Here is an 18931-nt window from a genome sequence, read left to right as displayed (position 1 = left end):
TTTTTTTTTTGATTCTCAAGTCTAGTTAGTTGCCATTGTTCATTCCAACCGTATTGATATCATGGCCCTATTTCTCCATGCCCATAAAAATAATTGTCATCAATTAAATCAAAATTCATAATTCCCTTAAATAATTTATCATACTATTCAAAAATCCAATTTCAGATTATACAATTTATCATACATAAATATATGATAAAGGTTTACGATGGTTGATGGATTGAACAACTTTACTAAATATAGACATTCATTTTGTGTTAGGTTTTTTCGATGCCTACCTTTATGGGAATATAATTTCCTTTTTCAAATTTGCAGCCAATAAGTTTCTCAAGAAATAAACCTAACAATTAAAATATTTTGAAAATTTGCCAATGTTCTGAAAAGAATATGAAGGGAAACTTTATTTCCAAAACAAACTGTCAAATTTTCAAAATATTTTTCTCAGTTCTTTTTGAAAAATTCATTAAAACCAGCATGAAGAAATGCCCAATGTAAGTAATGTTTGATGCAACAATTTAAATAAAAAAAAATGTCAGTGCTTTTTTTTTTTTTATTAAATATGTTTTAATATTTTTAAGGGTTTTTTTGTTTGAAGATGCGGACGTACTTGATTGGATATTTCTAACAGGTCACCTCAGAGTCATGGATTTCCTTTCGGTGTTTATCCAGGATGTTGCGACAACTAAATAAGAAATTTTGATTTTTTTTTTCTTCCAAGAAGGCAAAAAAATAATAATCTATGCATCAAGTTCGTCTTTGACATTCTGTTTGATACATGAATTTGTTTTATTTTTACAAAATTATTTTTTTTTAATTCATCAAATGATCCATATATCATTTCTTCAATTTTGATAACTACCATTCTAAAAAATGATTATACCTCACATTTTCACAAACAGAATGTTTGAGTACGATATAGGACACATAGATTTCCTTCCCAATAAAAAAAATCATAATCAGTAATGTCTCTCCCTACTCACAAATACGAAAAAAACCAACATACATTTCAAACGGACGCACATACATTTGGCAGGCATTTCTTAATACTGTACAAACAGGAGAATAATAATGATAAATAGCACTTGCTAAACTGTGCTACCACAGTAAATTTTTAATAAACATGCGGGCACCTCAATTTTTCTTCCCTCAACCACTGTGCCGTTGAGTTTTTCACGTGCTAGGTCTGCATCTGCGCTATTTGCGAAAGTTACGAAACCGAATCCCTGCATGCATAAGGAAAATAAAGGACCATGCATTAAAAAATCGTGCAATTCAACATAAATAATGGCATAAATTTTCTGTATAAAAATCATTATCAATATCATTATGATCAAGTCATTACATTAACATGCAGTAATTATAGTTTAATAAGTTTCATGGTCATTAAAAATTATATACATATCACATGACAGACCACATGACATTATCACATGACCAGTCAAATAGCTACTTTCATTTTCCACTTTTGTTACTATTAATAAATCTGGTAAGAAGTGATTGGGTTTATTTCATGCTTATTGGATTCACTAGAAGCATTTTTCATTCCGTCAGACTCCTTATACATATATATATATTAAATATATAGAACAACCATTGTCCTTCCAAAAATCCACCACGAGGGCACAGAGAACAATTCACATGAAGAACAACCAAGCAAAAGGTTCGAAATGGTTAGTCTAGTGCGTGGATACGATGTGCCGCAAGACAAGATGATCGTATCGTAAAAATAATAATTTTTTTTCCTCCTGAGCCTTTCTATAGACATAGCTTGTACAAGATTCCTCAGGCTTATTTGCATAATTATGCAATGAATTATATTTTTAATAAAACACTCATCCATTCAAGCAAAATATTTTAAAAAGTTCTTTAAATTATTTGATAACTGAATCCAATTAATTATTCAATTTGCCTTTAAAATATCTTGGTACAAATTAAATCTATAAAAAAACGTTACTAATCCATATATTCACCGGCTTTGTTGTGTTTTTGACTGAAAGTTGTTCGTGATATGGCTTAATGCAACAGTTACTAATTTTGTTCATACTAAAATTTAAACATTGATAACGCTTAAAAAAATATGCAAAACAACTGGGACCTTCTTGTTTTTTAATCATGCAGGACAAAATTAAAGTAATTTCGAAGATAGTAAAATCATATAAATTGAGGTATGGGGAAATAAAGAAAATCTTATTTCTAATTTAATGAAGTCCCTTATGATATGAAATATATCTAACCTATCTAATTTCATCTGAAGAAATGCTTTGAAAAAAGAAGCTCAATTAGTAATTTTGGAACACATTTTGCAAGGTTTATCACAACCTCACAACTTATGATGACAGATTTGACTGACTTAACGTAACATGGGTTGTAGAAAATAAAATCATAAGTATTATGCAATTTTAATGCAGCTCATGCAGTTTGAATTTGTGCTTTGTCATGAATACGGACATCTACTATGATAATCATGAATCTAAGAGACAATGGACAACATAATAACATCACGAACAACTTTCAGCAACAAATTATTACCAAGTTTCAATTCATGTATACAAACACAATTAATTTCAGTCTCAGATATCTTATGGAAGAAATTGACACAAATAAAAGTATACTTCTATTCTATTCTATTCCTCTTCAATTCCAATGCTTCGGTCACTATTATGCAATAAAACAGTCTTGTATTTGAGGATTAGAATTGTCAGAGTTCTTTGTATGGGTCAACCCTAAAAGATTAGTGGCCATTAAAAGTTGGTAATATTACTAATATTCCAAATTATTTACCAAAGATTTGCATAAAACGTATAATTTATTTGCAGTAGCTAAATTTAGAATCAAGATGTTCTTTAATTATGTGTAATTCGGCAAGTGAGACTACTATTACATATTTGGGCAACAAAAATCACAAATGATCAATTGCCTTCAGTGATATATTTCAAAAATAAGCTCTAAGGGAATGGCAGCTAAAAAATATTGAATTAGTCTGATTAGATTTTGGTTATAAGGCAGACTGAATAATAAAATAGTGCTTTAAAAATGTCAGAAACATGTTTTAGCTCAGGGCACGAACGAAGCACAATAATGACCATTTGCTAATTAGATTTGGTAGTAGAACTGGCTTCATCATTTCTGTCTATTGTGAGAAATTGATGAGTACACACAAGAGACATTTCGCAAAACGTATTACAATGAAATGTAAGAAGCTGCTAGAAAACCTGAAATTAATCATCTTCATCTCTCAAGACAAATCGATGAAAGTGTTTTTAAATATAAAAGAATTTACAAATTTGTGCCAATTTCTTCCAATTTTATTTTCAATTGCAATAGAAATTATTATAAAAATATTACCATTTGATAAGAAATATGATCATAAAATACATAATCATAAAGGATAATGTTTCAAAACAAAACTTTCAAATAAATTTTTTCAGAATATATATATATATGAAATAATGTTTCTTTTTTTTTGTCTAATGTCAAGTAGTATGAAACATTATCCTTAGAACAGAGTCTTCTTCTCAATTACTTACAATATAAACCACAAAGTAAAGACCAACTTTGCCTATTGTCAGTTTTTAAATAAATTAATTTTGTAATTACACAGAAGACTCCGTTATTAAGATTCTTACATTAACCTGACTGGGATGATCACAAAAAGATGCCAGAATTTTTTTTCTACACATGAATAGCCATGTTTGGTCTCCTGCATTACCAAATAAAAGTATTTAATTTGTTCTTCAAACCCAACTAATCCCAGTCAGATGTCAATGATTTTTCGGATAGAAATAAACAATAAACATACCTTAGACCCTCGTTCGTTAAATATAATTTCTACATCTAAAATTGTACCAAACTGAAAATAGAAATCCATCTAATCAAAATACTGCAATCAAAATCTAATATATTAATAAAATCGTACACTGGACAAGCAGAACAATAAAAAAAAGAAAACAAATTGTTTAAGCTTGTGACAATATAAGGCTGTCTGTAACAGATATTTTAAATGCTGGACAATAGTTTATTCAGTTTGAACATCATCATAATAAAATTGTAATTGGATAAAATCATTAGTGTACAAGATTTTTTATTCTTTTATATCTGATGTGGTTTCCAGTTACAAATGTATGTGAGCAAGAGATCATTGACTGTATACATGCGATACTCTTATCAATACAAGTCTGCTTGTAGAACAAGACCTTAGAACTATCAAATTAAAAATCATGAACATTGACATGAAGTAACTACACAAAGGATGTGAAAAATCAATATCATCATCTGGTATCACGAAGCCAGCTTTCCACTCAAGAGGGTTGAATTTCTTCGCTTAATTAGCGCATCTTTATCTCAAGGGTACATTGTTGAAATAAGATTTCGTGAACTCCGCGTTTCCCGAAAAATCGTGGAAAACACAAATTTGAGAATTTGGGACTGTAACCACTTTATGAGTATTACATCTAAACTACCATGGGGAAATATTGAATTGAAGTACATGCAGCTTTTTAAAATCCGCAAATTTCAGTTTTCAAATAGTATGAAGACAATATGATGTTTACTATGTTATGCCATATGCCATATTATATTTCTGGTTATTGAAATATTCAATGAGTCCTGATGACTCACACTATATCCATCTGCAGACAATGGTCCTGATTAGTATCATTGGAGTTAGTTTCCTAGACATGTTCTGAATGAATCATTGATACAAATTCAGAAGCAATTAAATCACAAGTCTTGGTCTTCTGGTTAAAATACCGATTTAAATCATTAGAGACATACTGCCAACAAAAATATTATCATATAATAGAAAATGTTCCTTCAAGATTTGACATTGTATCTATATAACATAACAATTCTTTTGCGATATTTAAATCCTCTGGAAAGTATGTGGCTAATGAAATAATAGTCATTTTTTATTTGACCACCATGACTAATACATCATTTACATGGATTTAGTCTAGAATTTCTTTTTTCCAAGACATCTACATTAGCCTTCAGGTTCGAATAGATGAAACTATTAATCTCGAGGGAAACACATCCTGAAGCGTTTGTTATGATAATCTTTATCATTACAGTACTAAGATTTGTAATGTAATTGTTGATAAATAATTTGTTAATAACTGTTCTATGATACAAGGGTAAAAACAACTACATGTTAGTATAGGATTGGGATTTCTAAATAACACAAATAAACAAAATATAAAAACTACAGGTTACTAAATTTTTGACTAAACTCATCAGTTTCAGTAAATAACCAGATTGTTATTTTTATATGAGGCCAATATCAGTGGATCTGATGTCATGGCAGAGTTCCACAGCTATGCCAATATTTCAGTTTGTACCACGTAAGAGCCAAAGTTTGTCAGTACACTACCATTTTAGAGTGATTTTAGGGTAGAAAATAATTTTGAAACTGATGTGAATCGTCAAGGTAAAGTTTAAACTAAGGAGGGTAAAATATTTTATTACTTCTACCCCCAGTAATTGTCGTAAATCTGCTTCTCTAAATCTGAATGGTATATTGGATATATGAAGTCGTTTAGGACCACTGTTTGAAGCTTGAGTTCCAGCTGGTGAAGGACTCTGAACATTTGTTTCTCCCTCTGCAACTTCGGTTTGCTGAAAAACACAAAAGAAGTTCTACCAATTAAATTTCATTATGATTATATTTTCAACACTGTTGGGTGGAGTATTTGCTATTAATCTGGAATTTGAACTAAAAGCCATCTTTAGAATAAAAAAATCAGTAAGGAATCAGTAGAACCTACTGTATGTTACCCTAGGACTACATCATATGAATTGAAAGTGCCTATCATACTGAAATGAAAAAGAATTGAAAACCACAACCACATCTAGTTTTTTGTTTGAAAGTTAAAACGTACATGTACTGGTCTTGGTCTTACCGTCTGCTGCTCAACAGCTCCACTGGGTGGCGCTACAGGCATGGCAGCAGGCGTAGCGTAGATAGGGTTCTGTGTGGTATCAACTGTTGTCGTTGTTGCTTGTGAGGCCACCTGGTGGTGATATTCTTCCAAGCCAGGCTGTGGAAATGTGTAGGTTGGGGTCATCTGATTCTGCACCATGTGCTTAAAAGATAAAATAAAACTCATAAATTTACAATTTCAAAAGAAAAAATATACAATTCATTACAGATAGTCCATCGACTGGTTATTAGCACAGACATGACTGTAAATAAAGTTACTGCTTTATTATTAGCACACTTCTTCAGTCCATCATAATACACATACTGGGATATGTTTAAAATGCGACCCAAATACATTAAGAACTAAATGTAGTAGAAGGACTTGAAAGGCCTACATGGATTTCAAAATATTGGTTTTGTACTGAAGAGTGTACAGATAATGTTGGTACCACATAACTGGGGCAAGCAAACTTTGTTAATATTATTAGCATGAAACCACTATTTGCTCTCAATTTGGTCATTTCCTTTCAAAATTGCAAAGAAAATAATTGAAACAAGTACATGTATATAAGTTAAATATGAAAATTTTCAATTGTATCAAATAAAGTATTATCAAAAAGAATTATCAAACTTTTAATGGTTTTACAATAAATACAATATATGAGTATGAGTAGAATGATCTACACTTGTTTGAGGTTGTTGGAACTCAGCTAATAAAATCAATATTCTTGTCAGAAGCTCGAAAATCCTGATCAAATAAATCAAGGCTTGAAAATTTCCTGTCCACCCTGGAGAGAAGAAACTCAAACCAGAATCTAGAAGATGGATACTAACTCACCCACATGGGAAATTCTGTCATATAAAATTGATATAATTCCAAGCTAATATCAACAAACTCACTCCTGGATAAAGAATAGCACTACGAATTATCTTATTACACACAACTGGCTTTGTTTATCACAATTCAAAATGGAGATAGACAATGTTACAAAAAAAACAAGAACTGAACCTCTTAAACCCAGGTTAAATATGGGCAAAATTTTAAACCAGATATGTATCCAAAACTTCAGAATCTAAGACACAAAAAATTACAGATATCCTTGATCAGTCCTCTAGTTCCTAAGTCACATACTGGTTACTAAAATATTTACAGGGGTTTTATTCTCTCAAAGTGCTGCTGATTTTCAAATTCCTTGTTTTACAAGATTGAAATTAATCCAAACTACTCTTTGAAATCAGTGAGAAGTTTAAGATTGCTAACACAACATAGGACATATCACTGAACAATAATAGGTAAACCATCTGGTCATGTTTTTGTACCAATGTGTGAACAACTGTCCCTAGCTTGGTAATGAACAGCAGGCTGACTTCTACCCCTTAAACTCTTCTCATACAATGCCTTAATTAACAAGATCAATTATCTGTAATTATTACCCTAAAGTTTCAGCAATTTTCGAAATGTCATTGTATTTAATATACATGAGGGTTCTACTTTTTCTGATAATGAAAACTTTTACAGTAAAACAACTGAATTTAACAAACTACTACGTTTATTGATATTTCACAAAAAAAGTCAATAATTACTTTTTTGGGTTGATTGATTCCTTTAAAGTTTAATAGACTGGTACTGATGAACAAAAAGTTCAAATCATGTACAACACCTTCAAATGGTAATTTATGATCAAGGGCTTGATGCTACTTTTTTGATAAAAACACTTATAAAATAAAGTACAAAAGTTATTTTATTTAACTGCAACATATTTATCAGTGCCACAACCATGAGGAGAAATCCAAAACATCCTTCCAGTTTTGCAAATTAAGAGGGATCTAACAGAAGTTCTACCCATCAAATACAAATTATTGGATTTTTTTTTATAAAAAATAAGTCAAAGTCAGTCATAAATAAATGTTTCAGTGCTACTGCTTCAAATAATATATGGTTTACATCTGTGTTTATTTTGTAATAACCCTATCAATGTTTAGCCACTTATATACACTTTTAATGAGTCACAATTTTCAGTCTAATTTACTTATTAACATAAATTTTATCATCATGAATCTGCCTACAATTACCAGTAGTAATACTACTGAATTATTGAAGCCAAATATCATATTTAATGGCAATGACATTTTACAGTTAGCATTAGTGATTGTCATGTGGTCATATAAATATTTGGTAATCACAAGTATGTTACAATTTTGCAAAGCAACCAGTCTACCAACAAGCAGCAAGCCATTGTCTGAGATCTGGTTTGTGAGTTTGATCCCGGAGCAACAATAGTTATTAAGGCTACTTTCTTTAATTTTGGAGAAAATTGGTTATTTCTTTAACAACTTATTATTGTTTCAATTACAACAATTCACTTTTTTGTATACAGAAATATGGTTTCAAATGACAAAAAAAATGCAGGAACATAATGAAGTGTAATAATGAATTGCCTGCAAGCAATACCACAAAACATTACAATTCTAAATGTCAAACACTCTTCCCTATGTAACCTAATTGGCAAAAACATGTAACAATATGTAGTATATGCAAAACTGGTAAATTGACAATATGTGTAGACTAATAATAGCACCAATATGTAAAGCAAGGACTGTTAGTGTTACATTTAACAATTGAGTTACTCTATTAGTTACATTGCAATAGTAGTATTTCTATCCCTACTAAAACTACAAAACAAAGATTCTGGATTCTGTTTTGCATTGTATTCAACAGAATAATGCAAATTATTAAGATTTTTTATAACAAAATCAACTGCTGTAATATCATAGATCAAATATGAAGAACAGAAGGAAAATATGCACATGTAATACATGTATGTATGTAACAATCTTACCTTCTTAATAACCATGTATTATTATTTACACTTATATACTGTCTTGTAATATTTCATATTTTATGAAAGCCTAGTCAAAATGTCACTCAGTAATAAGCAGTAATTATATTCCATATGCAATCGTATAATTATTAAGTATTGAATTCCATTACATGTATCCATGCACCATGTCTAATTTATAACAATTTACTAAAAAAAATCTCATCTCTTGCCAAAAGAATAACTACAATTAGAATACAATTCAGGAAAATAATTTATAATAATGACGACCTTTCAAAGCTTCATTAAACACAAATTAAGCATCAGACACTTAATTCTGTAATTCGCAGATAAAAAACATATGAACAACCATTTTTCTCATCAGAATTTCTTGGATTAGATACTTTATTTCAAAGGTAAAGTTAATGTAGCATGCAAAATCTACAACTTACGTGATAGATCAATTTGGTTTCAAATCCAACAACACAACAGTAGCATCATTTAAATCCCTTCAATACACAGAGGAAAACCGTAACACCAAGGAAACCCCATGGGGTTAAGGCAATCCTACTTCTTGTTATATTCAAACTCAGGATCAAAGAGGCATAATGATCTACAGCATTAGAGTGCACCTACCCCCCTCCCCATAATAATTATCTAGAACGTTAATGATAGAAAGAGATGTCTCTTGTCAGGTTACCATAAAGATATATACACCAAATTTTTCCACTAATAGATTAAAGATATTAAGAAAACCTACCATGGGTAATCCTTTACGCTCCTCCAAACTGACCTGAATACCTTTCTCCAGAGCAAATATTCCCATCCTTGCCAGGCTATACTGAAGTGGATGGACTGGCATTTCACTTAATGTCATGTATCTCTAACTCGTTAATAAATAAATCTTCTGGTTTCGTTCAGGGATGAAACAAAAGCAATCAGCTTAATTCCTGATTAATTGAATCCTCAGAGATTGTTTTTAATAACAGCGTAATGACATTCTGAATAAACCAATGTCTAGATTTGGCAGGCTTAAATTAACAAAATAATTTACTGCCTAGCTGGCTGATCAAGTAAAATTAAATATCACATATACAGAGATTAAACTTTAAAATGTTTGTCAGGGTTTTGATTCCAATCAATATCACATTAGAGCACTGAATTTAATCCAAGACTCTGCCATTTAATCCGAATAATTCAAGTCCCAGAATAAGTAACCTCTATCAATCCAATATCACAATCCAACTCTTTGCATAAAACGTAACCTATATTCACAGTTGTTATAAAATGTCTAACAATGACTAAATCACCATATAAAGCCCACTAAAAACAATGAACTAGATATTCTGACAGTTAAAGTTCAGGGGTTGAACACTGCCAGGCTACAAGCATGTCAAAACATTCATTATTCATAATCAATGTTAGCCCCTGGTGTTCCAATCTATAGCTCTGGTTAAATTGGACTGGATGATGAAGAGATGGATATCGATAAAGGAAATAACCAATAACGCGGAACTGCTTGATTTGGACTGTTCCACTTATAATTCTTAAACTACCAATTGCAAATCAGAACTTTTCCTTTGCCAGTGAAACAAATTAATTCAAAATAAGGTCCTATTTTACATCAGATACTTGTGAGACCCACATACTGGCTTATTTAAGACTAGGGAATTAAACCAACTTAATTTTGTTGTCTGAACAATATATTATTAGTAAGTCTGAACATTCAACTTAGTCTAGTAGTAATGAATATTAGATGCCTATCCTGACATCTTGGCTTGGATTTTCTTGGTATTTTTATAATTGGAAAGACGACTCACGACATGTGGTGGATGAATACATCACACATCACCAAGAATAACTGTATTAGAATATTAATATTTTATGAACAGTGAATCAGAATAGACTAGACAAAAGCTGGCTTAATCTCCTTGATGTTGTTTATAGTGACTTCAAATATCTTCCCAATGATGAGCGAGAATATATAGGAATCTTGATTAAATATCCCACATTACATTAGATAAGTATAACCCTGTATGGGGCTTAATTTCTAATCCATGTTATTGTAAAATTGTGATATTCCGTATTTCACACAATGTAAAACAAATTACAATTCATTTATTTAAGAGGGCAGTTGATAAAAATTTGTTTTGCATCAAAAACAATTTACAAATTTATCAAGAGTTAAGAAATGATTTGTGTTAGTAAATGCATAACTGTAAATTTTTAGGTACATAGAAAACCGACCTGAGACATTTGCTGAGCGTACGCCAGTTCTTGCATCTGATCAAAACCTGCAGGAACTTGTGGAAATACATGAGGATACTGGGCAGGGTAGGACTCATACATAGCTTGCGGCTCCATTCTGTCAATTCAACAACTTTTTACTTTCAAAATGTATTCTTAAACCTTATAAATTGTCAGTAGCAAATCAAATTTATAAATTTGCCTTTTGTCAGCTATAAGATCCAAACAAACTATATCACATAACAGAACACTTCCAGGACAGAACAAGATTCTAACCAGAATGAAATATGGAACACTGAAACCCAATCTTTATATAAGATAACAGATCAATTAATCTGTCCCAGATGTTTATAAAGTGCCATTTTAATAAACAAAGGTTACACAATGCATTTCCTTCTTACTAACACCTCCTCAAAGCCCTTCTTTATTGCTCTAATCATCAAACTAATCAACAAACCATACACATAACATACAATTTGGGAGTTACAATAAACTAAACTTTAAACAGGAAATTATTGTCACTTAATTGATCTTATTATCTTTTGGGTTAACTTTTAACTAATAATATACTACACTATTAAAATTGAAGGTTTTTGGATTAATTTTTTGAGACGGGGTGGGATCTCAAAAACTTTACTACTCATATTTTTTAGCACATTTCAATTTAATATTTATAATACAATCATTTAATTTTGAAATCAAACTTGTTTTCTTCTCATCAAATTATCTAATATTAAAATCCTTCAAATATTATAAACTTATGAATTTCTTCATCCACATAAAAATTATTTTTCAATTCAAAATGATAATATGGGACTATCAATATGTTTAATTCCTAATTATCTATGAATTTTCTATCCACATGAAATAAGTGTATAAATATTTAGTGTGTATTAACTACTAAATCAACTACTATCACTAATTATAAACAGTGATGAACTTTGCATCAATTCTATAATACACAATTTACTTCAATTAATCAATATCCAAGATTCTAAATTTGTGTATTTCTCACTGTGGAATCAAATTTGTGATTTGATTGTCAAATGAATTTAAGCAAGCTTGCATTAGGACTAAATTACAAAACAACCTTTTATAAGTTAAATTACTCCAAAAGGTAAAGTAACTGTCTTATCAAACACTAATCATTTGAAGTGTTAAATACTGAATGTAATTCAATGCATAAATTCACGGATAATACAATAAACATTTAACTCATCATCGTAAGGGTACATGTACATGTTTATTTGTGTTACAATTTAATTATATGCCCTACACTCTTTTGTTTAGGTCAAATTGGATCACTTAGATATTTATCTGTCAAAACACTTCATTGTAGTGTGTTACTAATACATGTATTTCCATAAATATAAATTTCTCATTTATGAGGAAGTAGACAATATTTATTGACCAGGTTTGTAAATTGATTGTTATATCACAGAACTCATGCAGGTATTGATATACATTATACTATTATTACTGAATTTATAAAAAAAAATGATTAAATTTCTAGTACAGAATTTTATATCAAGTCAAACTATTGGAATATGACTATGGTAACACTCAATTCCTGGGTGTGCACAACTCAAAACACTTGAAAATTCCAGGAGTTATTTACCAGATTCCAGGAGTCTCTGTATAGAATTCTACATCATAATGCCTTTTTTTTACACTTGGAGAATATTTAGTATTTACACTACAACCATGAACTCGTGAACTTTTGAACAAACATTCGATGACTATTAGTTTTATATCTTATAATATATAGCAAAACCACAAATGTTAATTTTCCACGAGTTTCAAGGAGTAATCTTGTTATCACATTTTCATTTTTCCAGGAGTTTCAAGGAGTGTGCGAACTGCGAACCTTGAATTTGTTATAAGCAAATTCTAATAATAAAATATGATCAGAAAAGTAAAGGGTCTGGTATCTCAAATTACGACACAGTTGTCCTGCAACCTAAAAAGGAAATAGAGAATATACTCTTTGTCTGGGGTAACAATTTTCTCAAATAATTAAATTTGTGAAATATCTAGAAATTTGATCTATTGTAAATTCAATATAATATATTTAGCAAATAGTCTATCTATTCATAATGTCCATATATTTCTAAATGGAATCTATTTTGGTCTAGACAGAGTAAATTGATGAATAACCTGTAAGATCCATGATGTCTGCTATTCTACTGTTTCCTTTCTCATAGCTGTTCAAATAACATCAGAATCATGACCATTGAGAACTTCAGTTTACATGGTCTCAGACTTTTAAAGATGGGTTCCTGCGTACAAAACTTGGTGATTTAATGGTATATATGGACCAAAAACATATTCAAACTAATTAATTTGTCATAATTATGCTTCAAATCCTTCTGAAACATTGTAATTGCGAAGGAATGCCCTGCTCTTAAAATTTGATCAAACCAGGTCATGTTTACGTCACGTCTTGGGAGTCAGAGAAGAATTCATTGCATACATAAGACGATGTTGTCTTTAATCGCTTACTATTTATTACAAATATCGAATCCTAATTAAATTCTCGGATTATCCACTACCCGCGTCTTTTTCCGTCATTTTTATCTCAGAAAGTATTGTATGTCTAACTCTTCATAAAGTTTATCAACTTGTACATCAAGCGCTCAATGGTAGCTCGTGACCTTTGCAATCACGCGTGCTGAAGTTCCTAATCGACGGGCTGTTGATTAGGGGGAACCCTTACATTTTTGTCCTGTATACGCTCCATGAATGTTTTTCGGGGAATCCAGTATTTTTCTAGTAAGATTGGATATCTCTACTTTCCATATATACCAAAATTGCCATACTTTTATTGGAAATAACCACCCGATAAATACTTTTCTGGGAACCCATCTTTAAGATTCGAGCAATATTCACATATTAACTGAACAAATAAAATTATTCTGTAAAGCATTTAAAATTTTATTTAAAATATGAAATGGTTAATAAATAGAGTTGTATCCCTTTTAATATTATGCCGATAATTACACTTAAAATAAGTTTGATTGAACTGGATATCATACATTGTTCTTTCGTGACAATGATCGACCTGAAAATATTACTGTTTATATGGATTGTAATGAAAATGTAATAACCTTTTCTTGCTATATGGTATCAGAAGATTTGTACAGATTGCGAGTCTAACATGTATACAGTTCCTTTGAATTATCACATATAATTAGTAAATGAGATTTTCACAAGACTAATGTAATTATTACTAATCAATAAAAGTAAATAAATAATTCATTTATATGATATTAATAGAAAATATTGACCTGCTTTAATTGGATAATCAATAAAGCGATAAATGTAACTAACAAACAATTATATTATATCACAGTCACACAGACTATCAATAAACAAAGTATTACTTCTCTATTTTTATTGAGGGTTAAGTAAACTCAATTTCATTTCTACAACATTAATTATGCAAAAAATATTTAAAAATTCAAGCAAAACAAAATTATCCAAGTTGTGAAAAGAATAGGATGTGTAGCAGATTTCCTTATTGCCTACATCAATTCGCAATCAAATCATTGGAAAGGGTGGCCTGGACTGTCTATTCAAAAAGTGCTGATTCTAATAATATTTCCCCTTTCTCAGGAAATGAAAAGTTCTTGGCTCTTTGATAATTTATATTTCATTTTTTTAAAACAATTATGGGTGAATTATTTATATCAAAATTATTTGTTATTAAAGACTTTGGTTGGTATCAAACTAAGTGATTTATGTTTCAAGACAAAATGAAATGAGCTTACTGCCTCCCTCAAAATAAATGTCTTTGTTATACAGGAGCTATAAAACCACACCCCCAAGAGACATGTTATGTCACATGACTACCATGTGACTATGTTAGACCACATGGTGGACTAATTAAAACAGTCTCTGCCAGTCATTAATCTAATTACCACACAGCATCTGTCATTGTTGATAATTTTTCATCTCTTTCAACCATTTGGTATAGGGTTACACAGACTGACCATGGGTCAACTATGTGGTTACCATAGAAACTAAATTATTTAAATAAAAGCATGGATAACTATGTTGTTGATCAGTGGGGTCATGTAAACAAATCCATAGAGAACTGTTGTTTCTTGAACAACAAATATAAATATTTCTGAATATTTACATGTATTTCCCTGTAATTTCACAAGATGCTAAAAAAAACCCAATAGAATATCTGTCAAGTCATAAGCTTAAAAATGATGGTTTAATAGTAACTGTCATTAAAAGGTGGAGTGTACATGCATAATTATTAATTCATAAGGTTAATGGAGTTGAATCAGATTCCATTATACTATTATAGTAATTAATAATACTGTCAAGATTCATAAGAATATTATGCCATGGTATGCAAGATCATCTTTGAAACATTTTATAGATGTATGTTATGTATGGCATCTTCAGATTGTTGTTTCCATAAGCTTACACTTTCATCTTCTAAATGCATCTCAAGGATTCCATAACCAGAAAGTGCCGCCACCATTCTAACCTAACACAAACCTATTGTTTATATGCAGTATTTCCACCTCACTACTTTTAAAAGAAAAGTTGGCTCCTTCAATCTATTTGATTGGAGATATCCTTTTTTTCGACCCTACTCTCTATTCTTCACGAACTGCAGTTATCAAACATACAACAATCTATTCAAAATATTTGTGAATTTCTTGGATAGTTATTTCCAGCTTGATATTTGCATCTTGACACCTACTTCTTGTTTTTGCATTGTGTCACACTCCTCATGTAAGTTGCCTCCAGGTTTTTGGCTTGCTTTAAATTATTTCACTTATTCTTTCCTGTGTTGTTTGTGTTTTGATGCAAAGAGTTTTTGGTAGAATACTAGCCACAATTGGAGGGTCTAGAGCACAAGTGATCTAATTACCAACCATTTTAGTTGGTTGATAGATCACTTGTGCTCTAGACCTTCCAATTTTAATTCAGAGACCATGATGCAAACTGTAAGATTGTTGGGATTAAAAGTGGAATAAATTTTGACAACTCAAGTAAGAATAAAAATCCTGTTCTCCCTTTTCCATACATATATTGAGCCCATGTACTTAAAGAAGTTTCTAGCCTGTGACTTCCTTCGTTCATTTATAATCCAAGTTTTTTTCTTTATTTGGAAGGAAAATTGCCTAATTGGATGGAGAATTGTCTGATTTGGAAGGAAAAAATCATTGCACGGTCTCTTCATTTAGTTGAAAAAATCTAAAGAAAATTATCAAGTGGCAATAATTTACAGCAACCGGCTACTTCAGACCTAGTATTGTTTTTTTAAATGCTCATCTCAGAAATACTTTAAATAAAAGATGTGTACCATATTAATTCTCATTCTTCAATTCTACTTTTTTTCTACCTCACAAACCATTTGGCACCAAAGTATTAAAGTGTAGGCTAACAGTGTTTGCACAAGATGTTAAATGTGTGTTTATTCACCCACCAAATGTAAGTTTTGTATTATAGTAAAGAGATAATCAAGCTAAATCTGAAATACTCCTCGTAATGAAAATTTTAAAGATTTAGCTTTCTAATAATGTAGCATGTAATTGTAATCATTCAACTGCTGATCTATTTGCTTTTCTTTCAGTTTTTCATTGTTTCCCATTCGAAAAATATCCCTACACAAAACTGTAAATGGAACAAGCTGTTGCCATGCAAGATACGCTTACATTTTGCAAGAGATGGGACAATCAGAGGCCATAATCCAGGAAGTTATTGAAAGGAATCAAGATCTTTGGGATATAAACATATAGTTTAAGTTCCATCAAAATCAGCCATTTTGTCGGGCAGTTTCGAAATTCTAACTGTACCTTCAATAGGGTGTAATGGTGATATATTTAAATGATTTTTAAAATCGTTTAAAATTTGTGACCTCTTAGAGGGTTCATAAGCTAAAATCTAGATTATTTTGTGCATTAGGGGTCATAATCTGGGAAGTTATTGTCCGATATGCGTGAATATTGAAAAAAAAAACAAGATCTTTGGGATATAAACACATATCTTAAGTTTCAGCAATATCGGATCAAAATTATGATCTCTAGAGGGTCCACAACCTTGATATTACATACTTTAACACTATTTGCGTACAAGGAGCAGCCTTTTTGTCAGGCAATTTCAGTCCGATTTTTACGAAATTCAAAGTCATCTATCATTACGGTGTAACAGTGATATATTTAAATGGTTTTTAAAATCAGAATAAAATTGTGACCTCTAGAGGGACCACCAGCTAAAAACATGATGTTTTGTACAATCAAGGGCCATAATCCAGGAAGTTACAGTCCGGTGTTTGCATATGGCACAAGGAATCCAAGATCTTTGGGTTAAAACCATACATTTTAAGTTTCATCAAAATTGGATAAAAATTGATTTTTTCGTACAGGCCATAATCCACGAAGTTACAGTCGATACATGCTAATAATATCAAAAGGAACCAAGACCTTTTTGAGATAAACCTATATTTTAGGTTTCGTCAAAACTGAATAAAAATTATGACCTGTACAGTGTCCACAAACAAATTGTGGACAATCTACGTCCACATGAAAATGTGGGCTTATAAAAAGGAATACCACTGCGCTCCCAGATAACATACTCCACAACAACTAAGTTATTACAGTACTTTCTTCTCACATTCCTAAAAAGATCCATTCACATACATTCATTCAAATGCTGATAAATAATCCAAAGTTGAATTACCTCTGATCAGCCAAAGTTTGAGGTGAAACAATCTTAAATAACTGACATTGTCCCTCCAGAAAAGAAAACATTTAATTTGAAAATCACAACACTCCTTCCAAAATGCTTTTTTTTTTATTGTCTTGATTAAGGTTCGCATTGTTGTAGCAGTTGCAGGTGCTAAAACCCTTTCCAAATAAATGTTTCTGACAACAAGACAACAAAGACTCAATATAGATTCAAGCAGGTGGCCTTCCAACATCAACCTTTGAACTGCATTTATTGAATATCCTGTTAAAATCTACCACTCCTTCCAGATCGGTTTACACTTGTGTCTACATGTCAAATCACAGAAAGCTGAGACAATGAAAAAATACATCTAAATTTTCAAGATATAAAGGTAAACCAATGCTGGGAGCGAACCCCATACCTCCTGGTGAGTGAGCCAGCATCTTACCTTAGCTATATTATTAGATAAGTTTTGTACTTAAATTTTAAGTTCTAAAAAAATGAGGTGAAGGTTGGGGAATATGATGTTTGATTATTCTGATTTGGCGATACCATTTGTGCGTCAAAATGAGGAACATCAATGTACACACTATTGTAGTCCTACAAGATTTCGATGATTTGAATATTTTCCTGATAACAGGAATTTTTTTGGATATATCAAGATGCCTAATGAACAGATAATAATAAACAGAGTTTACCAACACTAATACTATTATTTTGTTGATATCTCTCTGAAAATGATTTATGGTAAATTGCTGTGTTTTAAATAATAGCCAAAATGTGCAGGTTATGATTTGAAGACATCATTTTATCATTTTGGTCTAACAAAGTATTTTGGTTTAAAGTAATTAAAGCGTGAACAACATGTTATATTTGGAGATGGTTGGTAAGATAGAGAGCATTATTCCCATCTAACTACATTTGTGCTGGGATGTAGACTAAAGGATATTGATTTTTCAGAACAGTATTACATTGCTGTGTATGTCTAAATATCTCCCAGTCTCTAATGTGTATTGATTATTTAACTGCCATGAGACCTTTAAACATTTAAAGATACATGTACCAGAAGTCTTGCTATATTTTTCTGAACTCAATTTGTAATTTATACCTTAGCAGACAAAATCATGTGTTACCGAAGGTTGGGAGATCATTGACATTTTGAATTTATCAAAAATCGGGCATAGCGGAGTTAAAAGAATTTAAACTAAATAACAAGAAAACCATAACTGATTAGGCTAGCAGCCTCACTCCATGG

General features: G+C 30.9%; 1 protein-coding gene across 16 annotated transcripts in view; it reads right to left on the bottom strand.

Annotated features, from left to right (window-relative positions):
* The window catches only part of LOC126811858 (RNA binding protein fox-1 homolog 2), a 109739-nt gene that overhangs the window by 14899 nt on the left and 75909 nt on the right, over positions 1-18931 (bottom strand). For 12 of the 16 annotated variants that reach the window (XM_050537823.2, XM_050537835.2, XM_050537836.2 and 9 more), the window contains exons 2-5: positions 5877-6080; positions 5464-5613; positions 3800-3850; positions 1131-1223 (exon numbers count right to left, since the gene is read on the bottom strand). In XM_050537823.2, the coding sequence (XP_050393780.1) occupies positions 1131-1223; positions 3800-3850; positions 5464-5613; positions 5877-6080 (498 nt within the window). Of the gene's footprint in view, positions 1-1130; positions 1224-3799; positions 3851-5463; positions 5614-5876; positions 6081-6755; positions 7264-9496; positions 9578-18931 lie in introns of those variants that run through there. The other 4 variants (XM_050537826.2, XM_050537833.2, XM_050537825.2 and 1 more) reach the window with 4 other exon arrangements.

Source organism: Patella vulgata, chromosome 2 (assembly GCF_932274485.2).
Source record: "Patella vulgata chromosome 2, xgPatVulg1.2, whole genome shotgun sequence".
Taxonomy (NCBI): Eukaryota; Metazoa; Mollusca; class Gastropoda; family Patellidae; genus Patella; species Patella vulgata.
This window is presented reverse-complemented; position numbering and strand designations above follow the sequence as displayed.